General features: G+C 50.0%; 1 protein-coding gene across 2 annotated transcripts in view; it reads left to right on the top strand.

Annotated features, from left to right (window-relative positions):
* The first annotated feature begins 1,095 nt into the window (after positions 1-1,095).
* Positions 1,096-24,763, top strand: part of ZNF777 (zinc finger protein 777) — a 28,921-nt gene continuing 5,253 nt past the window's right edge. Inside the window, exons 1-4 of one of the 2 annotated variants that reach the window (XM_032840265.1) lie at positions 1,096-1,209; positions 5,883-6,734; positions 7,700-7,826; positions 9,986-10,099. In XM_032840265.1, the coding sequence (XP_032696156.1) occupies positions 5,898-6,734; positions 7,700-7,826; positions 9,986-10,099 (1,078 nt within the window). In that variant the 5' untranslated portion in view covers positions 1,096-1,209; positions 5,883-5,897. Of the gene's footprint in view, positions 1,210-1,765; positions 1,978-5,882; positions 6,735-7,699; positions 7,827-9,985; positions 10,100-24,763 lie in introns of those variants that run through there. The other variant, XM_032840264.1, reaches the window with a different exon arrangement.

Below are 24,763 nucleotides of genomic sequence, written 5' to 3' on the forward strand. Positions count from 1 at the left end.
GAGACATGAACACACATGTTGCTGCCAGCAGGTTTGTTTTCATTCCCGGTGGAGGGGGAAGTAACTGGACTTTATTTATTCAATGAAATACTATACGGTGGTTAAAATGAATGAACCAGATATTCTTGTTTAAACAGGACTGTATCTCAAAAACAACGATGCTTACCAAAAAAAAAAAAAAAAACAAAAACAAAACAAAAAACCTGCAACCTGATATGGAATGAATTACATCATGCACATAAACATTTAAAATACCCAAACCAGTGGTATGCCCTGTTTACTGATGAACCAAGACATAGGTGGGATCTCCAACCTCTGGGAAGGGAAGGAAATGGACCGGCCCTGGCCTTATCTGTATCCATAACTTTCCACTTTTAAAGAGACATCTAACTACACTGCCAGGGGACTGAGCCCTGCTCCTGTCGCCTTCTAAGGCAGCTCCACCCCTGGCCTCCCTGGGGTCCCATTAGGTGAACAAAGATATTCTACTTTTCTTCCCCCTCCCCCACTCAAGTTAGTTGCAGTTGGGTTTTCTCACGTGTATCCAGGAGGCCTGCCTGTACTTTCTCTCTTCCTCGCCCCCCACCCCCCATTTCATTTCTAGTTCTTGCCTCCTGGTAGATGTTCCATAAATATGGGTGTACGTGAACCTGTCCAGGAAAGGGAGCCACCAACTCCAAGCTCTACCCTTTCTTTTGGGATGTCTCTCAAGGTTATAAAGAGCATTCCTGCAAGGGGCTGGACCAGCAACTTGGGGTAAACATGTCCCTTCCCACTCGGCCTCAGTTTCCTCCCAAATGCCGGGTCGCGCCCCTTCCAGCCCTAACACTCTATGATTCTCGGAATTGTGTCCTCTCCTGTCGAAAACAACACTCGGGCATTTCACAAAAGCACCCAACCCCCTTGTTACCCTTGGAACCACAGTCCGCTTCCCTGGAACCCGGACTGCACAGGGCTGGTCACATGAACCCCGGCTTGCTTTGGTGTGACGGGTTTCTTAGATCCCTTTGTGAGCGCAGGTTTTGAAAGGGAACGACCCGGGTTCTGGGTTTGAGAGGAGCAGGGGGATCCGGCGGGAGGAAGGCTGTCGGAGCCAATCAAGCCGCCTCCAGACCCCAGCACGTCGCCTCGGCCGCGCGCGGCGGTTTGTGCTCGGCTCTCCAGCCTCCGGGTCTCGCCCGAGGCTGCCCGGGGAGGCGAGGACCCCAGGTGAGAGGCCGGGGTGGGGGGGGGGGCCCGGGGGGGGGGTGGGGGGGCAGGCCCCGCGGTTCGGCCCGGGCTCCACGACGGGCTGGCCCGGGGCTCAGGGCGTGTCCGTCGCCGCCCGGCTGCTCGCTCGACACTGTTCGCTCCTACCGGCTGTAGATGGAGCTGTCTGGGTTCCTGCAGCCTCCGACGAGCCTCGGAGTGTTTCTCTTTAAACGGCCTGAGAGGGACATGCCTCCCAGGATGCAGTTTGTATCAACATGGCAGCTGCTGTGCAGCTCCCCTGCTGAAGAGGCGCCGGGACGGCAGCGCAGCTCGCAGCCGGGGCCGGGGCCGGAGCCGGGGTCGCAGCCGCGGCCGCAGAGGGGCCGCGCGCGGGCCGGGGGCCGGTGCTGAGGGCCGGGGCCCAGCTCGCGGCCGGGGCGCAGCCCGCCCGGCCGCCCGCACCGCCGCGCGCCCCGCTCCGACGCCGTCGCCCGGCTCGGCCGCTCCGTCCCCGCCCGCCCTGAGCAGGCCGGGCCCGACGGCCGCGCGAGCCCGGGCGGGGAAGGCAGGGCCGGGCGGGCGCCGCCTGCGGAGAGGCCGGGGGACCGGCCTGCGCGGGGCCGCGCGGCGGCGGCGGCGACTCCGGGCCGGGCCGGACAGCGCACGGCCATGGCCGAGGCGGCCCCGGCTCCGGTGAGGGCGGCCCGCGCGCGCACGGACGCGCGGACTCGGGGCCCGGGGGACGGCCTGCGCGTCCCGGGCTCGGCGGCCCGGCCTGGGGTCTCGGTAAGGGACAGAAACGCCGCGACGTGGGGGGTTGGGGGGGGTCCGGCGGGCTCGCGCTCCCCTTAACGGGGGTGGCGGGGGGGGCGGGCTGCGGGATGGGAGCGGGGCCGAGGATCCGGCCGCCGTCCGGGCGAGGCTGCGGGGACGCCGGGGCCTGGCACGCTCGCGGGCCCGGAGGTGGGCGCCCGGGGCGACGCGCCTCGCTCCCTGCGGAGCCGGCGCTGCGTCCGTCGGGGTTGCCGCCGCACGTTTTCCGCAGAGCTCGCCCCCGCCGAGCCTCCCGCGGCCGGAGCGCGGCGCTGACGCGGCTCTCCCCATTTCGCAGAGCGGAGACACTGAGGCACAGACACCTGGCGGCGACCTGCCCGGCCTGCCCCAAGGTCACGTAGCGAATCCTCCGTGGCCCGGTGCCCGCGTCCCCAGAAATGCCAGCCTTCTCGGGCTGCGGGCCTGGACGGGGAGGGGGCGGCTCTGGTGGCGGCCTCCCCTGGGTTAGGGGCCTGGCCCTGAGCGCGGTGGACGCGGCCCGTCGGGGGGGAGGTGACGGTGGGGTGAGAGGCTGGGCAGCGCCCAGCCGAGCGGTTGTGTCGTGGGGAGCAGGTGACCCTCGGGCTCGGGCGCCTGGGCCTCCAGCTTCTGCGTCTGGAGCCCCCCCCCCGCGCCAGATTTTGGGTGTCCAGACGGATGGGGTCTGGGGAGCGAGCTCCTAAGGGTTTCGTGGCCGATGGTCCTGCTTAGTGGGCCGTTCTTAAAAATCAGCCCTGAAATCTCCCCGCAGACCTGCTCTTTGAGATGCAGTGGCCGTGCTGGAGAGCAGGATGGCTGCTGGGAGTCAGCGCCTGTGAGCCTCAGTTTACTGTTGTGTGGAGGGGGTCGGGATACATGCTTTCTAAAGAGCCTCCCGGTTCAATAAAAATAGTAATCATCAACTGGAAAAATAAAGCAAAATGGAGATTTAAAAATGCCTACCTCTGGGCTTCGGTCTCCAGGGCCCTTGAATGGTATATAATTCTGAGTTAACTACACTGGGTCATTCAAGAAAATGGCATGGCTTTTTTATAAATCGGTATGAATGGTGATGTATTTTTTTCTGCTAATATGCATGAGTCCTGGGGACCCCATCCACTCGGGATGCACGAGGTAGGGAGGATGGGTTAAATCCTATGATCTATAGTCTAGAATTCTCCCCCTGCCAGCAACAGTTTGAGAATGCAAGCTTATTAATCTTAGATACTATATTTATAGCTCCATCCCTCTCCTTGTGCTTAGGGTAAAATTGAGCCACAGGTTTACTGACACGGAGGACATTATAGCAAGGGGCTTTAATTTGGGGGTAGAGGATGGGTATGTTCCTGTGGCCCCCCTCATCCCTCTACAGTCCTCCAAATCTGGAAGTGGAGAGAGCCAGTCTAGTAATAGCAAAGAAATGGTATTTTCCTTTGAGCTCTGATTAGACTAGTTGGTAACCGTATCTTACTCTGCTGGCTTTAGGCTTTAGGTACTGTACTGGAGCTTTTTATTATTATGATTAGTTTTTTCATTGTTGTAGTTAAACCCCTGTATTACTCAGGGAGACTAACTTGGCCCCCGGGGATTTTTCCTTCTTCCCATTAGTTGTAGGCAAATACCCTAATCCCCCCTCGAAGGACAGGGCCATAATGTGCCTTTTGTGTTCCGATATGCTGGTCATTTCCCCCTGGCATCTGAGGCTCCCGTCCCAGAGGGCTGTCCTGTCTGCCCTCACCTGTGACAAGTTGAGAGGTAGCTTGATGAACCTCCAGGTTTTGGGGTCTGTGAACCCCTCAAAAGTGTTTGCAGAATTTTGTGTGTGTGCCCACCTGTGGTTTTGTTTTGTTCTGTTTTCTTAGTTTTTTGAGGGAGAGAATCCACAACTTTCATTAGTTTTCAAAGGGGTCCATGAAGTGTCTTTATGGGTAAGGCCTTCCCAACCATAGACCCTCCCACAGGTCTATGTTTACTCTCCAGGCTTCTCTGAATTTTAGAGGCAGAAAGGATTCAGAACACTTAACCTGACCTGCTACCTGGGTTGACAGCTGAGGCCCAGAGGCAACCTACGGTGTCTGCGGCCAGCCTTTGGTGTGACCTTGGGCGAGCGGGTGGGCCTCTCCAAACTTCCACGCCTCCCTATGCTAAGTGTGGGTAACAGTTCTCAGAGTCCCAGTTTCCTAGGGCTTCCTGAGGATGACGTGAGAGATAGCCCTTTGAAATGCTTAACACAGTTCAGGGCGCACAGTAAATGCTGACTAACTGTTAGCTGTTATCTGACTAATAAGCTCTCACATCTGGTTAGCTGCAGAACTATTGGATCATACTACCTCGAGAACATTCCGCCTGCACAGGCCTTCAGTTTCCAATTCTTGGCTTAACGTGTGGTGCTGTCTCGGTGGAGGCCTCGTAAATGAATGAATGAGCAAATAAAGGAAGGAAAGCGGTAGGAGACACAAATTAGTGGAGACGGCTCTGATAGATGACCGAAGCAATGTCATTCTGTCCCCTAACATTGTTTTTTCACGTGACCCAATCATTTGTATTGTTCATTCATTGAGCACATACTGTGTGTCAGACTAAATATGCTCCCTTTCAAACGAAGAGAATGGGGATTCCAGTTACGTTAAAGATCACTTGCACGTGGCACAGCAGGGGGTCCCTCAACAGATTGGTTGAAGGAAGATACAAGCAAATGGACAAACATGTTATAGAAGAACTTCTGTTCGGTTCCAATAGCGCTGTTGATGGGCTTAGTAAACCCAGAGCGGGCCACTCAGAAGATCTTGGCTTCACCTCCCTGGTGACACAAGAATTCTCCCAACACGAAGGTGGCTGAGGTGGGGAACAGGGAGAGAGTGAATAATGAAAACCCCCAAAGGAGTCAGTCTTTATTTCAGTTCTAGTCCCCCCACCAGTTTTGACGGGAGTCACAGAATGGCTGACTTGCGCTCCATTTCCAGCCTCTCCAGGCCTCTGTTCCTCGTTCCCCACCTCACAGACCACAGGGAGGAGCTCAGACCACCAGAGCACACCTCCTGCAGTGGGGACCATCGGCCCCGGGCACTTTGGCTCCCGCGTACAAGGGGCTAAACTGCTGTCCCCTGGCCTGGCTCGGGCAGGGTCTCTCCTCTCTCTGTCAGCCTGGGATACCCAGAAGCCCATTCAGCCTCTCTCCATAGACATGCTTGGAGAAATTGTATTGATAAGTCCACAATTCAGCTTTTATCAGAGTAAGGGAAACTTAAGTTTCCCTTAAGTTTTCCCTTAAGACAGAGGGCACAGGGACTGCCTGCTAATACAAGCAGGAGCAGTGGGGCCAGATGTCAAGTTCATCATCGAGGGAAGTCCTTTAATAGCCCTGGCCCCACTGGGGTCTCCTTCCACCTTGCTGGGAGTCTGGGGGTCATAACGGTGCCCGGCACTGACAGTTCTGCTCTTTTGGTTTACAAAGTCTTATTTTCTTTGATGCTCCGTGCTCAAACTCAGTGAGGTGGCAGGTGTGTCAGATACTGTCTTTGTGTTACGGGCAAGGACACCGAGAACAGAGAGGCTGAGTGAGCTGGCAGCAGTCGGCGTGAACAGGACCAAGAACAGAGGCATATATCTTTTCCTCTCGTCCACTTCTAGTCTTGGGTGGTCCCCGTGAGATGTGTGTTGTGAAGAAAGAGACAGCTCTACCAACACAGAAGGTGGCCACCTTTTCTTTGTTGTTAATAATAGTTTTATAATTGATACCTAAATCAGCTCTAGGCTCTCAAGAAGAGACTCGTGTCTGCGCAATGTATCTTATTACCAGGAAACCCACGACCCTTTTCAGTGGGTGCCGATCTTTGGCATTTACTTTGCCATCTGGATTCTGTGGCCTTCAATCCTGTCCTTTCTCTCCTTGAACACAGGTCCAGCAGCTGGACATGGAGACCCAACGCTCGTCACCTCTGTCATTCCCCAGTGTTCTGCAAGAAGAAACCCCGCGTCAGGCCCCTGCCGGAATCCCCCGAGAAACTCTGTTCCAGTCCCGTGTTCTTCCCCCCAAAGAGATTCCTTCTTCGTCTCCCCCCATTCCCCGACAAGGCTCCCTGCCCCAGACTCCCAAGCTAGAGACCTCTGGCCGAATGCCGCATGTTCTCCAGAAGGGACCCTCACTCCTGTATCCGGCCGTTTCTGAGCAAGAGACTCATCTCCAGGGTCCCCTAACTTCCCAAGAAGAGACCCAGTATCCACCCCCAGCTGCTGCTGAGCAAGAAATATCACTTCTCTCCCACTCCACCCCCCACCAAGAAGCCCCACTCCACTCGCCTGAAGTTCCCGAGAAAGACCCCCTGACCCTTTCCCCCACAGTTCCGGAGACTGACATGGACCCCCTGCTTCAGAGCCCTGTTTCCCAAAAAGACACTCCCTTCCAGATCTCTTCTGCAGCCCAGAAGGACACACCACTCCCTACGGCGGAGATCACCCGCTTGGCCGTGTGGGCTGCCGTCCAAGCGGTGGAGAGGAAACTGGAGGCCCAGGCCATGCGGCTCCTGACCCTGGAGGGGCGGACGGGGACCGCCGAGAAGAAGCTGGCGGACTGCGAGAAGACGGCCGTGGAGTTTGCAAACCACCTGGAGAGCAAGTGGGTTGTGCTGGGGACCCTGCTGCAGGAGTACGGGCTGCTGCAGAGGCGGCTGGAGAACATGGAGAACCTGCTGAAAAACCGAAATTTCTGGATCCTGCGCCTGCCCCCGGGCAGCAATGGAGAGGTCCCCAAGGTAAAGCCATCCCAACTGGGGCCTCCCAAGGAGGGATCCGAATTGCATGTGTTTTAGGAATTTCATATAAAAGAAGGAAGAAGAGGTGGTTAAGGAGACATACAATGATACCTAGTTGCCAGCATGACTTCACCAAGCACAAGACACGCCAACATCACGTTTGTCCTGTTGGTTAAGCCCTGGGTGAACAGGTCAGAGGACCTCCTAGTGATCAGGGATGGTCAGTTCTGAAGGGCGTTCAGTTCACAGTGGGTGGGACTTGGTGTGAACGTTGGGAGTTCACTGTCCGAGGTGGACGGAGACCTCGGTGGAAGGTTCCAGGGCTCTGTCCTGCTCCACGTTTTTAACAGTTGACTTAGAAATTATGTTAATGCCAGTAAAAATGTGATTTCGAGAAGTATCCTAAAAAACTAGAGAATAGTTAGGTTTTAATATTATTTTCCCAGAAAATCTTGAACTTGAATGTGGGCTGGTTTTCTTTCTGTTCTTTGTGTGTTGTCCCTGTACACAGCCTTATGTAGGGACGGGACTTGGACTGTATTCTCTATGCCAGCCCTTCTCAAATGTTAGTGTGGCGATCTTACTAAATGCAGAATCTGATTTAGTGGGTCTAGATTGGGGCCTGGGGGTCTGCATTTCTAGCAAATTCCCCGGTATCATTGCTGCTGGTCTGCAGACCGTGCTTTGTGGCCACAAGGATTATCCCATTAGACAGAAAAACAGACCAGACAAAACGAGACCCTTACTCTGTGGGGCCAGGACAGTGGCTGAAGTCAGGCCAGATTTCTAGAGAGGTCTGCGGTGAAGACCCACCGCTGGGCCGTTGGGCCTTTCCCACTGCAGTCCTGGGAGAAGGGGGTCGAGCCAGGGCCTGGGGCTGAGAGCCATTTGTTGCCTTGGGATTTGGCGGCTGAGGGCCCGTGACTGCCATCCAGGTGGTCCAAGCTGAGTTTGTGTGGTTCCAGGTTCCTGTCACCTTCGACGATGTCGCCGTCCACTTCTCCGAGCAGGAGTGGGGGAACCTGTCTGAGTGGCAGAAGGAGCTCTACAAGAATGTGATGCGGGGCAACTACGAGTCTCTGGTGTCTATGGGTAAGAAAAAAGTTCACCCACGCTGGGGGGCTTCCTTGACAGAAGCCTGAGGTTCGTTTGGAGACGTGGGGAGTTCTGAGTGTCAGTCCTACCAATAATCAGAAACAAGAAAAACTAAATTTCAGTTTTTCTAACAACTGGTTCACAACCAGTTAGAACAAACGCCCCCAGGCACCAGGGTAGCAGAGATGATGAGGACAGCGTGTAGACAGAGCACCACTCCACTGAGAAGCCACGGGGACAGGTGGGAAGGAGACAGACGTCAGGGTCCCACCTCTACATTATTTCCTCCTGGCTCTGTACGTATATGTTTAATGAGTCTGTCCAAGAAATTGTTACAAAGCAGAGTGTGAAGGGCTTTATGAGAATCAAGTTACTTAATCCCCGCTTCTCCCAAGAGGGCGCTGGGACAGGTATGAGCCCTCACTCCCCTTCGCCCATTCAGGTGACTGAACACTGTCACTGATGGAGAGCCTACGTCCCCCGGGTTCTTATCTCTTCTGCGCAGAGAAGAGGCTGTGACCCGGGGGGTCAATGCTCATGCTGGGTTCCACCAGCAAGTCACGGTCTCATCAAGGACTCTCTTCCCCAGAAGTCTGTGCATTCTTGTTGTTTCCATTAATAAGAGTATTTCAGGAGGAAATCCTGGGAAAATATACTTCATTTTTATACATATCATTCTGTCTGGTGTGGGGAACTCTTTGGGCACACAAAAAAAGTTAGGAAAACATTTACATATGCAAGTCTATGCTTAGAAACTTGGATTCTTGCTAGAATTGTTCATTGAATATCCACATACCTCCCCATTAAGAGAACTTTCTTCTATTTGACTCGTTTTTTCTTTTCTTTTTAAAGTATATGCATAACTGAAATTTCAGTTTATTGAAATTGTTGGAAATTTAACAATTTAGATTTATAGAATAAAGAGCAACCCCCGTGCCCCCCCAGAGGTAACCAGCACAATCCCTTAGGCCTGCGTCGTTTCCCATCCTCAGTCATGCACGTGCAAACACAAGCTTGTGCACAGGCCACCTGTGGCCTGCACGGATGGGGACGGGTGACTTACTCTATCGAAGGATGGGCCCTAGGCCGCTTTCCACAGCCGCACAGGTGGGCCCGTTCAGAAGGATGTGTGGCCTTCCAGGGAGCCGCTGGGCGTCTGTCTCGCTGTGGACAGGGAGCAGGCTGATTGCATCTCCTGCCTGCTGCCGCGTCCGGACTCCGCGTCCCTGTGTGTCCGTGTGCACCTGCCTGGGGACCGCAGGAGGACGGCTTCCCAGGAGGGCGTCTGCTGGGCAAAGAGGAGGCCCGCTCACAGTATTGCGGCCACTTCCTCCCGAAGGCTGTGACCTTCATGCCCCTGAGCGTGGCAGTGCAGTCTCTGCACGCCGGGGCTCGAACCGATGGCCTTGTTTTAAACAGTTGTCCTTTCTGATGGGTGAAGAATGACACCTCATTACTTTCATTATGGGGTTTTTGTTTGTTTGTTTGTTTGTTTGTGTTTTTTTTGATGAGTAGTGAGCTAGTGCATCTTTTCCTGTCTTTACTGGCCATTTGCACTTCTTCTATGAATTACCTCTTTACAGTTGCTTTTTTATCTTGTACGAATCGTGGTGGCTCTTTAGATAGAGTAACGGATGTTAACCATTTACAAAGAAGCCCCGTGTGGGCGCACACGTGCATGCACATCTCCTCCGCGTGTCTTCATCTGGTGACTTCATTTCCAGAGAGCTTTAAACTTTTTTAAACATGAGGGACACTATCCGCGCTTAGTTTTTTAGCTTCTGGATTTTTGTCAGGACTCGTTTTTTACCCTATAAAATTTCAACTCTCTTGTGTGCCTTTGTCATGAGAAGCCCCAGCCGGGGTTGGCAACCCGTGAGCAGCCACAGCCACCTGCGACAGGCCCACTTCCTGCTGGTGTGCACATGGCTGCTGCCCCCCGCCCTGCACGCGTGCAGGCCCCTCACACATGCACGCACGGGCCTACACACCGCGGGGGCCTTCAGAAGAAGGGCTGGGAACCGGGCGCATCTCTTTTCCAGCATTGCCACTGGTCGCGTGGCTCCTCCTCATGTCCCACTCACACAGGTGACACCTTTACAACAGCCAGCGTGACCTCACCACATAGCATGTCTTCTTTCCTTCCTTCTGCCCAGACTATGCAATTTCCAAACCAGACCTCATGTCGCAGATGGAGCGTGGAGAGAGGCCGACCGTGCAGGAGCAGGAGGACTCCGAGGAAGGCGAGACGCCCGCAGATCCCAGTGCTGGTGAGTGGCTCCTGGGTGGCCCAGAGCTCTGCCTTCCAGGTCTTCCAGCCCTCAGGAGGCCCGGCGTGGGGTGTCGCCACCCACAGCAGACCCCTGAGGGCTGTGTTAGCAAATGTGTGCAGGAAGGAGGCCTGTAGGTGCGAGACCTGCCTGATGCCTCCTTGACCCCCCTGCCTCCCACCAGTGGCCCAAGTGGCTGAGCAATTAGAACACCATTGGGTTTATCATCTTGGGGAGTTTCTGACATGACCAGGTGTCACCCCCATCTTGGCGGGAAACAAAACCAGAACTGAAAGAAAAGTGGTCACTTGTCAGGGTCCTAGAGATGGTGCCTTGTGGAGCATTCCAGAGAAGGAATGCTCACCCCGGTCCTGCAGCTGGTCAGTGGAGGGATAGGGACAGACAGACTGGACGGGAGACGTTGTGCGATGTGCAGAACGGTGTGTGGAGGGGGTGGTGTGACAGAGGCCGCGGAAAGGCCTGTGTCTCAAGTGCGGACCCCGGTGTCAGATACCTGCGTTTTTGAATCCTGGCTTCTGTGCTCACCGATGGTCTGATTAAGTTAACTCAGCCTTTTGGGGAAGCTTATTTTCCCCATCTGTAAAATAGGACGGGTCCTAGTCTCTGGGGCCTGATGGGGTGACTGGGCTGTACTGGCAGCCCAGTAAACCCCAGGCGCGGTCATTCTGCATAGGCGTTGTCCCTCGCCAGCCCCCATGTCCATGGCCCACGTGCCTGCCCTGCTGGAGCTCTTGCGGAGCGTGGTCTGTTTGTGGAGCTCCTGCTTTGGAATTGCCTTTGGACTTGAATCATCTACCTTGAAGGTCTGCAGTGGAAGCCGATCCTTGTCCTTCACAGCCAGACATCACGGGTGATCCTATCTTTGGAAAAAGGATAGTCCAGCCGGAGAACTCACCAGTGCCAGAGGCCAGGTCTAGTTATGAAATTATGTCGCTGGTTCTGGGACCTGTCAGCTGGATCCTCGCAGGAGGTCCAGCAACATCTAGGGTAAAGTCAGCTCCGGTGACTGAGAGCTGCAAGTGACAGAAGAGACAGAAGCCTCTAGAAAAATAAGTGCCGGCATCCCTCAGAGCAACCCGGTACCCGCCCCCTTCCTGGAGATTTGGGAGAGATTTAAGTTGAGAGTAGAGGCTGGTCTCGGTTCATTCTGGCAGACAAAAATCATGATTTAAAAGCAGGTGAGGGGCGCCTGGGTGGCTCAGTGGGTTAAAGCCTCTGCCTTTGGCTCAGGTCATGATCTCAGGGTCCTGGGATCGAGCCCCACATCGGGCTCTCTGCTCGGTGGGGAACATGCTTCCCTTCCTCTCTCTCTGCCTACTTGTGATCTCTCTGTCAAATAAATAAATAAATAATCTTTAAAAAAATAAAAAATAAAAGCAGGTGAGACTGGGGACTTGGGAACAAAGCATGGCGTGTGGCAGAAGGTCCTTTTGTTTGGAAGAAAATAAGTCTGTGTCCACAAGTTTGAGTGGCCGCAGCCAAAAACAAGGATCACGTGGGAAGACGAGAGAAATTCAAAGCAGAAGAAGTAAGAACCAGGCCTGGGAGGCGGAGAATAAGAATCTGGGCAAGTGGATCAGGGTAGATACCCTAAAATCTGATGTCCCAGTGGGATTCTGTGGTCTAGGTGCTGCTACTCGCGCATTATCTCACACGCGCTGGGACGACAGCCTCCGTCCCCTCCCTCTGTCTGCTTGTTCACACCCTCCTCACAGACGGGCCTCCCACAGAGCAGGGCCACAATCGAAAGCAAAAACCTCAGCCTGCTGGGCCCCAGGCTGGGTTTGTTGTGGTACACGTGCGTCCGTGGCCCGAGCATCACAGAGGCTGCCTTGTGTGGCTGGAATGTGCCATTTGTTCCACGGACCATCCCCAGACACTTGGAGCCCAGACGGGAGGGAGCACAGGGGTGGACGTGGGAACCCCCACCACACAACCCCATCTCACCTCCGTGTGTGACCGGGGCCCTGGCTGCTGGAGAGCAGGATTGTTCTGTGACCCTGCCCTTAGCAGAGCCTGTTACCAGAGCTCCCACATCTCACCCCTTAGAAGGGGGGCTGCAGAACTGGCTCTGGTGCGATACTGGTGGGGAAAAGCCTAGAAATCTGAGATTTTTCCAGAGTTCCAAGTACACTGAACATGACAATTTTATGAACTGGCTAAGTGAATGTATTCAATAAACTATTTTTTTATGGTTTGCATCCCTGAGGGCAAAAATGCTTCTGATATCGACCCTGCTCTCAAAACACTCAAACGGGGGCTCCCATTCATGGCCCTCAAAGGGGGGTAACGAAGGTCTGGGGAAGCTAGGTCCCATTTTTACCTAACAAATTAGCGGAGAGTAAAATCAAACCAGAAGGTATGGCTGAAATCCAAGGTCTCAGTCTTTGTGAAAAGCAATTTGATATTTTTTTAGTCTTAAAATATGTTTTAAATATTTAAAATGTTCATATACTTGACCTAAGAATTTCCTTTGCTTTCTGAGAGTCTAGCATGGAAAATAATCCAAACCGTGGGGGTGCCTGGGTGGCTCAGTTGTTAAGCGGCTGCCTTTGGCTCAGGTCATGATCCCAGGGTCCTGGGATTGAGCCCCTCCTCGGGCTCCCTGCTCAGCGGGAAGCCCAATTCTCCTCCCACTCCCCCTGCTTGTGTTCCTTTTCTTGCTGTGTCTCTCTCTATCAAATAAATAAATAAAATCTTAAAAAAAAAAATCCAAACTGTGGATTAAGATGGACAGATACTATATTACATTATGCAGACTCTCCTATAGCCACTGAAATCATCAATGAAGTTTTTATACCACATGTTTCATTTGTATGTTTATTCTTTAGTTCTTGTTTTTGCTTTTAAGATTTCATTTATTAGCAAGCACAAGCAGGGGGAGTGGCAGAGAAAGAAGCAGACTCCCCACTGAGCTGGGAGCCTGACTCAGGGGCTCCATCCCAGGACCCCAAGATCATGACCTAAGCTGAAGGCAGATGCTTAACAATGGAGCCACCCAGGCGCCCCTTCAGGGGTTTTTCCTGGACCAGGCACTATGTCAGGAGACGGATAGTAATAACTAACCCCATCGCCCCCAACCACACATTCCACTAAGGAGGGCAGTGGTGCTATGAAGGGAAGCATCCGGGCCTGTGAGACACACAGCATGGACGACTTTCTAGTGGGAACCTAAAGGGCAAGTAGGAGTTCCAGTTGCCCTGAGGAGAATTCAATTGGAGGCAAGAAAGTCTGGAAGCGTTAAAAGCCGAGATCTAAGCTAGAAACAGACATCTGGGCCTTGGTAGCATAGACCCGGTCTGGAGGGGGAGACAGGAGAAAGCACAGGCCATCCCCTTAGGAGCCCTGACTTTTAGAGCAGATTTGGAATATACTGTTCTGGGTAGGGGCCCAGGCGTTAATGTTCTTTAAAACAGTTCCAGGATGATTCTCACACACAGCCAATGCTGAGCACTGTTGAAGGAGTTGGAGAAGGAAGGAGGAGGCAGAGGAAATGGAAGGACTGGTCAGAAAGGTAGCAAGACAGGAGGATAGTTGGGGCCCTGGCTGGCTCAGGCGGTAGAGCACGCGAAGTTAGGGTAGTGCATCGTGGGGTCTTTCAAGAGAAGAGGGTTTCCAGAAGGAGGGCATGTGGTCAGCCGTGCTGAATTCCGCAGTGTGGCTTAGTAAGGCAAGACTGACATGTCCGCTGGACGTGCAGGTGGGCAGCGACAGTGACCTGGTGGTGTGATGGGGCGGAAGCCCGTCGGAGCGGGCTGGGGGGGGGTGCCGGGGAGGTGAGGGAGCCAGCACCCGTCCTCGCTGTTTCAGGGTTAGCCGTGAGCGGGGAGTGCACATATGGGGCCTTAGCTGGGGGTGGACCTTGTTTGCTTCAGGGGTGGGCTTTGCTCACGGGACGCTGATGGCCGGATCCCGTCAATAGGGGAAGTGACTGATGTAGAAATGGAAATGTAACTTGAAGTCCGTGATGTAAACAAAAGATAGGGAAAAAATTGAATGGAAATGTAACAAAATCGTATTTCTTTACACTTTGTAGAATGTTCTCGAGTAAGTATGTATTACTTATTCAGTAAAAATAATTAAAAAAAAAAAAACCACACATGAAGAAAGACTTCGAGTTAAAGATGGCAGGTTGAACATGTGTTTACTCCTACCTCCCAGAATCCCTTCTAAAGCAAGAGCGAAGGGCTTTTAGAAGGAGTGAGCAGGGAGACAACAGCAAGCACATTCTGGAAGCCCCGCGAGCAGATGGCTGGGTGATCACTGGTTTAGAAAGCTACATCCAAAATTCGGGTTGGGGAATGCAGAAGAGAAACTCCGTGTGCACCGCGCCCCCATTCCCTACTCCAGACTCGGGAAGGAGCAGTACCAGAGACCGTAGGTACCTCTGGAAACGGGGCAAAGGTGGGCTTAAAAACAGAAGATGGGTCAGACGTCTTTCACCTCCCCTCTACGGCCTCCCTCGGTCCCTCAGCCAGCATCTACCTCTCCCAGCCCTGGTGGACAGCTGGGCCTACTTCTCTGGAGAAGGTGAACAAGACCATGTCTGAAGGCAACACTGGGCCCAGGGAGGACAGGGCACCACACTGGCTGCAAGGTAGGCAGTGAAGCGTGACATGCAGGTACTGAGATCTCCAGCCTTCCTCCCAACCTGGCTCCCAAGCTGTAGCAGACATCGGGGATGAAACCCCCAGGCAGCATACTGGATGCGTTTTGCCTGGAGACTTCGGGGACCAGCCCATGGTATCCTCCCAGGAAATGACTCAACCAAGCCATCCCGGTGGGAAGCCCATCACCAGTAAGCCCTACGTAAAGGCACCAAACTTTTCAATCTCTTTTGAGTGTTCTACTTTTAAATGTAAATAGATAACCATACTGCAGACATTTGGGGAAAGCCTCTAATATAGAAAGACCAAAGGAAAAGAAAGCAGAAAAAATAAATTTCAAGGAAACAGAGACTATGCAGAGAGATTTTTAAAACTGGGTTTAAACACATATGTATATATTTGTTTATATTTACGTAATATATATAACATATGTATTTCACATTCCATAAGGAGTAAAAAAAGTGAATACATCCATGACACAACAGTATAATGCTTATTGGGGCACCTGGGTGACTCAGTGGGTTAAGCATCTGCTTTTGGCTCAGGTCATGATCCCAGGGTCCTGGGATTGAACCCTGCATCGGGCTCCCTGCTCAGTGGGGAGCCTGCTTCTCCTTCTGCCCCCTGATTGCCTGCTTTGCCCTCTCTCTCTGTTAAATAAAGAAAATATTTTTTAAGTATGATGCTTATTAAAAAAAAAGAATAGAAAGGAACTCTGGGAATTTAAAAGTACTACAGATTAAAAACTCCAACTAGCAGTGTTAGAAGATAAAGTTGAGCACATGTCCCGGAAAATAGAGCACAAGACAAAAAAGAAAGTAGTGACAGAATTTTAAAAAGTAAAGGATGGAAGTCCAACATCCAGATAATAGGAATATCAACAACCACAAAAGGAAGAAGGGAGAAGAGAAAAGAAAAGAACAGGAAAGAAAAGGGGAAAAAATAGCAAAAATAGGGAAGAAGGAATTAGCAATGCAGTAATTCAAGGAAAATTCTCAGCACTGAAAGACACGGTTTTCTAGATTGAAAGAGCCCAGCAAATACCCAGAACAGTGGATGAAAACAGACCCATGCCTTCGATACATCAGCAAGAAATTTCTGGGCAGCTGAGGTCAAAACGATCCTACAAGTCTTCAGAGAGGGAAAAAAAAAAAAAAAAGCTCATACAAAGGAACAAGAATTAAAATGGCTTTGGACTTTTTAATGATATTGGAAGAAGACAGTAGAGTAATACCTTTAAAATTCTCTAAAATTTCAAAATTGGAAAATATTTTCCAACCATTCTAGAGTTTTATATCGGCCAGATGATTCGAATTAAGTGTGAGAGATGAAATCAAGACATTTTCAAGGTCTCCCGTGCACCCTTCCTCCAACTGGGGGAGGCAAGTTGCTGAAATGAGGAAGTACACAAAGAAAGAGGTGTTGGGAGTTCCAGCAGAAGTGAGGCGAGGGGGGGATCCCCAGGGCGCTGCCCAAGGGGGATCCCAAGAAGACAGCTGTGCACCTGGAGGCAACCAGTCCACACTGGGGCACATCAGGAGGTTGTAGAAAATTGTTCTCCCAAGTCAATGAAACTGAGAAATACCCATTATGTCCGAATGCTTTGAGGAGAGGCAGAAGAGGTCGGGGAGTTTGAAGCTGACTTAATGAAATTCGTAAGCTGAGCCAAGGAAAGAATTGTGAGCTCCAGGGAAAGCAAAAGACACATAGAAAATAGCTGTGGTATACTCCACGGTCCAATGTTATGTAACATTTATGTGATCTAATAATGTAAATGCCCGAAATTCCTCCAAGCGGACTTGCAGACTAAAATGGAAGGCTCGGGGATTTGGAAGAGATTCGCCTGGACGGGGAGAGAGGGCCTCCTGTCCAGCTCTCGGAAGCCGACAGGTGACGTTTACGCTGAAAATTCGAGGGACTCCTTGAATACATCCACGACACAAAAGTATGATGCTTCCGGGGCCCCTGGGTGGCTCCGTGGGTTAAGCATCTGCCTTGGGCTCAGGTCATGATTCTAGGTCCTGGGATCGAGCCCCACTTCAGGCTCCCTGCTCAGCAGGGAGCCTGCTTCTCCCTCTGCCCCTCCACCTGTGCACACACACATGTCTGCTCTCGCGTGTACTTTGACAAATAAAATCTTTGAAAAAGGAAAGAAAGATAATTCAAGGAGTAGCAAGAGGAGTGTTCCTTAGAGTTAGGAAGGGGATAACAGAAGAGTCAGCCGGAGGAATTGGAAGTGTTGCTCTGGGGAAGTGCAGCTGGGTGTGGAGGAGAACTTTTTAAAAACAAGTGTTGAAAAATGTTAAAGCTTTGGTAACGCTAAAAAAACTTCACGTGGGGCGTCTGGATGGCTCAGTCGGTTAAGCGTCTGCCTTCAGCTCAGGTCATGATCACAGGTCCTGGGATCGAGCCCCGTATTGGGCTCCCTGCTCCGTGGGGAGCCTGCTTCTCCTTCTGTGAGCTCTATCTCTCTCTCTCTCTCTCTCTCAAATAAATAAAATTTTAAAGAATTTTTAAAAACTTCATGTAAAAACAGTATCGTGGATGTTAACAACAGAGTAAAGTTTCTGTGTCAAGGTTCGTTTTCAGATTTATCCCTAGAGGAGGATTAGCTTTGTGACCTGAACCTGAAAATGATAAAATAAATCCAAGGAGACCACAGCAGGCTTAAAGTGATGTGACAAAAGCAGTTCCTCTGTACTAATGTCACAGTTCTTCTGTAAATCTAAAAATATTTCAAAATAAATGTTTATTTAAAAATTTTTTAAAAATAAAAATCAAAACAAGTTTTGAGAAACTAACCCTCAGCCTGTGTGCATGTGTAACTTTTTTAAGATTTTATTTATTTATTTCAGAGAGAGAGAGAGAGAGATCACGAGCAGGGGGAGGGACAGAGCAAAAGTCTCAAGCACATAATTGGAAGGAACACAGTGAAGAGAATAATGCGGCACTTTCCCTCTCTCTGCATTTATTCCTTACAAATTATGCTGATGAAACTTCAGAGACTTACTGGAAAGTAAAAACCGTGTTGCCACATTAACCTTCTTCACCAGCTCAAAACAGAGAAATGATGGTCGACATTGGCTTTCCAGCATCTTTATGGCTGTACTTTGTTAGATTTTTAAAGTTTTTGGCATATTCTTAAAGTCTTTCTTAATGCATTTTTTTTTATTCTTTATTTTTTAAAGTTTATTTATTTAAGTAATCTCTGCACCCAACCTGGGGCTCGAACTCAGGACCCGGAGATCAAGAGTCACATGCTCTTTGGACTGAGCCAGCCCGGTGCCCCGATTTTTTTAATGTTTTTTAAAAAGGTATGTAGGGACACCTGCATGGCTTGTTGGTTAAGCATCTGCTTTTGGCTCAGGTCATGATCCCAGAGTCCTGGGACTCGAGCCCCTAGTCAGGCTCCCTGCTCACTGCGGAGTTTGCTTGAGACTCTCTGTCTGTCCCTCCCCCTGCTCTCTCCGTCTCTCAAATAATAAATCAGATCTTAAAAAAAAACAAATAGACTTTCTGGGTCCAAGGATAGACCCATTTAAAAATTTGATACCTATTTTAAAAATGTCCCTGAAGGGATACCTGGGTGGCTCAGTTGGTTAAGCGGCTGCCTTCGGCTCAGGTCATGATCCCAGTGTCCTGGGATCGAGTCCCACATCGGGCTCCTTGCTCGGCAGGGAACTTGCTTCTCCCTCTGCCTCTGCCTGCCTCTCTGTCTGCCTGTGCTCGCTTGCTCTCTCTCCCTCTGTCCCTGACAAATAAATAAATAAAATCTTTAAAAAAAAAAATGTCCCTCAAAACATGGGCACCTGGGTGGCTCAGTGGGTTAAGCCTCTGCCTTCGGCTCAGGTCATGATCCCAGTGTCCTGGGATCGAGTCCCACATCGGGCTCCTTGCTCAGCCGGGAGCCTGCTTCTCTCTCTGCCTCTCCCTGCCACTTCGCCTACTTGTGCACTCTCTCTCTCTCTGACAAATAAATAAATAAAATCTTTAAAAAAAAAAATTTTTTTTTAAATGTCCCTCAAAGCAATTGTGCCAATTACTACACCTCCAGTTTGTACACAGACGTGAGACTGCCTCTCTCCCCGCACCCATGCCGATAGTGGGTTTTTTTTTTATCTTGTTATTATTTGCCACGGTGATGGGTAGAAAAGACAGTATTTTGATGCTTTCACTCAACTTCTGTAATGATGTTGCGCCTATTTTCATACCTTTATTGATAAGAAGGATGTCTTATCTTATGAATTATCTTCTGATCACTGTCCTTTTGGATTATTCATCATTTTATCATCTATCTGTAAAAGCTTTTTAAAAGTTAAGGATATTGGGCACCTGCATGGTTCAGTTGGTTAAGCGTCTGGCTTCATAACTCAGGTCCTGGGACACGAGTGTGTGTGCACTTGCTCACGCTCTTGCAGAAATAAAATGTCTTTAAAATTTTTTTTTAAGTTAAGTTATCCTATGTATGCAGATGTAGTCATTTATTAGTTTATTTGAGAAAGAGACTGCATGAACAGGAAGGAGAGGGAGAAGCGGGCTCCCTGCTCTGATGCCGGACTCCATCCCAGGACCCTGGGATCACGATCTGAGCAAAAGGCAGACGCTTAACCTACTGAGCCACTCAGGTGCCCCTGTGTTTTTGAATATATGGTTTACCTTTGTATTTAGTATTTGTGTGTGTGTGTGTGTGTGTGTGTGTGTGTGTGTGTGTAATTTATATTTTGAATTTTTGTATGTTCAGATTTTATCAGTTTTAAGTTTCTATGTATTCAAATTTACCCATAACTAACTTTATGGGGTCTGGGTTTCATATTAAGAATAGAAATACTTAACTTAGCCCTTTTTATTCAGTAAACGTGATTACAGGTCTTGGGCCTAAGAGCTTTTTAAAAAGTCTAAAAATATTTGAAATCTGAAATAAAATATTTCTTGCTCCAGAAAACAAAAATAAAATTCCAAAAGGCAAATAGTCAAGTATTTTCACTAAGTGTCTGGAAATATAACATTATATCAGCTTCATTAACTATTAAATGTAATGCTCACAAACACATGATACATTTGGAAACAATTTATAGGGTTGATTTTTTTCTTTATTTCCCATCTTGCAAGAGTTCTCAGGAGTAAATGTAGTTGCAGAGATCACAAACCAAGCACAAATTAGATCAGTTCCTCATCACCAAACAACGTCAAGGCAAAGCTACAGAAATTCTTCCCCAAAAATGTACACCTGAAAATGAGAGTTGGTATGTGTTGGGCACATGTGACGTTGCTGTGACCAACCAGACAGCTTCCAGAAGGAGGATCTGGAGTCCCAGGGGGCTGGGAATAGCCCGTTCCTCAGTTCACAGTTGTAAAGAAAGAGAAGGAGAGAAACTGTTTTTTTTCCTGACACTAGGATGAGTTTATTATTTGCGTCTAAATTTTTGTTTCATCAGTAATTTACTTTGATGTGACGCGAGTTGTCACCCCTCCATCCATTCATTCCCACCCCATTTATTGAAAACTTTTCCCCAGTGGCTTGAAGTTCTACCTTTGATCATAAACTGTAGTCCTGCAATATACGTGTCTTTAATTTTTTTTTAATGAGAGAACAAGTCGCTGCTTAGAAATGCAGTCGGGGTGTCAGTGCTCTTTCAAAAGTTGTGTGGGGTGGGGAAACCTTTTTGGTGGGAGACCACTGGCTTCCCTGCTGTCTAACAAATGGAGGAGACGCATGCAGATGAGTAAATGCAGCACCTTGCAAGGGGAAGGAAAGGTGAACACCATGGAGAGGGGCACAGTTCTGTGCAGCTGAGAGCATCGTAAGAGGTTTGGCCGAGTGAGCTCTCGAAGGAGGGGCGGGTCCTGAAGGGCAGCGGTCTCCAGCTGGAGTACCAATGCCCCTAGAGGCGCACAGAGACTTCCCAAGAGGGACATGACATAGATGGCTTTGAGGGTTCAGTAAGTCCTTAGTTAATCTGTTCTCATTCATAAAACTCATCAATGAAGGCACCCAACACATGCAGCCCGTCCTCATCAGCCGCACCCCTCCCCGGTCCCCATCTTACAAGGGAGTAGTTCTCCGATGTATAAAAAGCCCTCTGGGTTACGGAGACAGTCCAGACCGTAGGGGCACGTGACCGCAAATGCAGCGCCCTGGGGCCTGGATGGCAAATTCTTTCTTTCTTTCTTTTTTTTTTTTTTTTAAGATTTTATTTATTTGACAGAGAGAGATCACAAGTAGGCGGCGGGGGTGGGTGAAGCAGGCTCTCTGCTGAGCAGAGAGCCCGATGTGGGGCTCGATCCCAGGACCCTGAGATCATGACCTGAGCGGAAGGCAGAGGTTTAACCCACTGAGCCACCCAGGCGCCCCTGGATGGCAAATTCTTTTGCAAGTTAGATCCCTTGAAATACTTTGCTTTCAACAAAATTGAAAGAGAACCTAATTAAGTTGTCAGCTAATAGGTCATTAGAAACAACTTTTGATGCTATGTTAACCATGTGCTTTCATAGCATTATAATTCAGAGCAAATTCAGAGAATCAAGTGACGATTCCACAACAGAGCCCCTGCCAGCCCATCTATATGTCTATGTAAATGAGCTTTGCCAATGCTTGTATTTATGAAAATGAAAAATAGGAACAGATTTGATTCTGAACTCTTGTCTCAGTCATGTGATAAGAATATTCATTCTCTGATAAGCAAACTAATTAGGGGACAAAAAATTCCTCTCCATCATCATAAGAGCTGTTTCCAACAAATTTTTAGTTTTCTATCTTGAGTATCTGTGTATCATTATATACTACTAATAACGAAGGATAACTTAAGACAGGAAAACAGTCAACACTTAGAGCCCCATGGTTATTAGAAATGAAAGCAAAATTAATCTTTCAATTTACATACACATTTTTGCAGCAGAGTGGTAGACCAGGAGATCAGTAAAAGGCTTCTCAGCATAAAAAGATGTTCTATTGGGATAAAATTCAGTGGGCAAAGTGGGAATGGAAATAGAAGTTCAGGGTGAAAAGGAATGATATAAAAATTTCAACTATCAAAGAAGAATTTGTTCGTGTAGGTTTTAAGTGAATAATAGTGGGTCGAAAAGTGCTGCCGTTCTCAGATCCCACTGGCGACATTCAAGAGTGATGGAAGAGTTTATTTCAAACCATCAATATTTACAGTACGCCAGAAATGACATCTTTTGCAGTTACTGAAGGGTTTTATATGTTTACTCAAAAAAGTGCAAAGGGGTGCTTCGTTTTTGAAAACCGCTTTTGAGGGAGGAGGCGACCAAAATATCTTCAGAAGTTTGTGAAGCGAGGGAAGGCATTTTTATGGTGCTGGGGTCCCGGTTGTGCTGGTGGCTGTAGGGCTGTAGGGATTGCAGACCGAGAGGCGGGCACTGCAGGGGGAGTGCGATGGCCCCAGGAACGGGGCAGCTAAGGCAGTGAGCAGAGGCATCACCGTCACCGTGGTGCCTCCCCAGGTGGGAGAGAAAAGGGGAGTCAGCGGGGTGACTTGGAGCTGGAACAGGAGCGAGCAAGGAAGTGAGGGAGGGTGACCTCATCTTTCTTGTGAGACCGAGAATAGGAGGAAGAGGTTTTGGAAACTTGGTTGTAGGGGAAGGCAGGCAGGGTCCAGGTTTAAGGCTGTGGCCAAGGCGACGGGACCGTCCCAGCTGCTTTATATTCTGCTCCCCATGGCCGCCGGCAGGAGATTGGGTGGCAGGTCCGAGGAGAATGAAAGGATTGCCGGGCACCAAGGAGAACCCAGTTCGGGTCCTGTGGCATCAGCTGCCCGCCTGCTGGGTGGGTCTGGTTTCCCGGCTTTTAGCTTGGGGATCACGAGTGGGCGTGGTTGAGAGCGGTCAGGCTTCCCATGGGCACTGACGCTTGGGTTAGTTTCCGAGGTTCCTGGTGTCTTTCCTCTTTCCACAGCACTTACCACCTTCGGACACCCCATACAATGTATTAATTCTGTTTATTGCGTTGGGTAAGGTGTATGAGGGTGGGGAGCTCTCTTATGCTCACCGGTGTCTCCCACGTCATTAGAATACCCCGTCGCACATAGTTGGTGCTCAGTAAGTAACCGGTGCTTCAGTGAATTCAGTGAAGGAATAAATGCGTCTGCTGATGCATTACACGTTTATAATTTCCTTCATTAACAAAGTGATTTTCAGGGCGCTGGGGTGGCTCAGTGGGTTAAGCCTCTGCCTTCGTCTCGGGTCATGATCTCAGGGTCCTGGGATCGAGCCCCGCATCAGGCTCTCTGCTCAGCGGGGAGCCTGCTTCCTCCTCTCTCTCTGCCTGCCTCTCTGCCTACTTGTGATCTCTGTCTGTCAAATAAATAAATAAAATCTTTAAAAACAAACAAACAAAAAAACAAAGTGATTTTCAAGCTGTGAGGGAGTTTCTGCTGGCACAGCTCTCTCCACGCGGAAGAAAGTAAAGCTGAACCCCTACCTCACACTCCACACAAAATAAAAATAAATTTCAGATGGAGCAAAGACCTTAATGTATATAATAAAGCAATAAAAAGCTTGAGACACACTCTAGGAGACCCTGTGAGCCATCCAGGAGCAGAGGAGACCGTCTTAACGAAGAAAACCCAGAAGCCATAAAAGACAGACAGACGGGACGCCTGGGTGGCTCAGTTGGTTAAGCGGCTGCCTTCGGCTCAGGTCATGATCCCAGCGTCCTGGGATCGAGTCCCGCATCGGGCTCCTTGCTCGGCGGGGAGCCTGCTTCTCCCTCTGCCTCTGGCTGCCTCTCTGTCTGCCTGTGCTCGCTCGCTCTCTCTCCCTCTGTCTCTGACAAATAAATAAATAAAACCTTTAAAAAAAAAAAAAAGACACAGACATGTGTGACCACGGGAAGACTTGAAGAAAGTATTCTGATAAGCAATGGCTCAGAGTCAACAGACAGATGCTAGATCTGGGGACTGTTTGAAATGCTGATAAGAGAAAACGGGTTATCTTTAGCACAAGAACCAAAGAACTCTCACCAGTTGACGAGAACAGAACACAGTTGATATGGAATCAACTTGAAAAGGCCAACAAGGAAAAGAAACAATATTCGATGACCCTCGTCAGGAAAGTGGGATTAAAGTATCAGAAAATTACCAATGTACACCCGTCTGACTGAGGAAAATATGAAAGAGCAGTGGCGTCTGTCTCCAGCAGAGAGGTGGGGAGGAGGCTGGGCTCCCGCGGGGCTGGTAGAAACATGTATTGTCACAACCTTGTTCAAGAGCGGCTCATGACATCTATCAGATTAAAAATAACCAAACCTTTGACTCTACGGCCCCACTCCCAGGACTCGCATGGAAATCAAACCCCTATTTTATAGTGAGACATGTAAATCCACCTGTGATTGCGGGATAGTTCAGCATGCAAGGGGCCCGAACAAAACAGCGCCGGTTCCTCTGGAGGGGACGGTGGGACACGCTGCTCACCTCACCACGGGCTGCGGACAGCACTGGGGAGGAAGGCGGTGGCCTACAGAATTGCTTTGCAGCGATTTCTACAAGACAGCTAAGTGAGGAAGCAGATGGAGAGGACTGTGTAGATGCCCATTTTTTTTAAAACTAATAATGGCCAGAAAATAAAAACAGACGTAAATGTTTGCCATAAATCCCTAGAAAAGTGTAGAGGAAAATGCTAGGTTGCTGACAGGGCTGACCTGGGCAGGTCACAGCTGTGAAATGGGAAGGGAGGGGAAGAGGAGGGCCAATCAAAAGAGAAAAAATGCCGCGCTAAAAGATTACGTGCTAAGTCCCATTTGTGTCAAATGATGCCCATGTGTGTTGACATGAGAAGTTACCTGTAGACCTATGGGCAAATTAAAAAAAAAAAAAAAAAGGGGCAACATGTGTAATCAGAGGCTGTTTTAAAACAAAGCTGAGAGCTCCAAGTGCATGTGTGTGTGTGTGTGTGTGTGTGTGCGCGCGTGCTTGTAACTGTGGGCCGGGAAGGGGTTCGGGGGTGTCCGGCCTGTCTGAATCAGACCTCAGGGGCCTGGGCTAGGAAGGTGTGCAGGGTGAGGAGGTGACTAGCCTTT

This window comes from Lontra canadensis, unplaced genomic scaffold, assembly GCF_010015895.1.
Source record: "Lontra canadensis isolate GAN:19392208 unplaced genomic scaffold, GSC_riverotter_1.0 scaffold111, whole genome shotgun sequence".
Taxonomy (NCBI): domain Eukaryota; kingdom Metazoa; phylum Chordata; class Mammalia; order Carnivora; family Mustelidae; genus Lontra; species Lontra canadensis.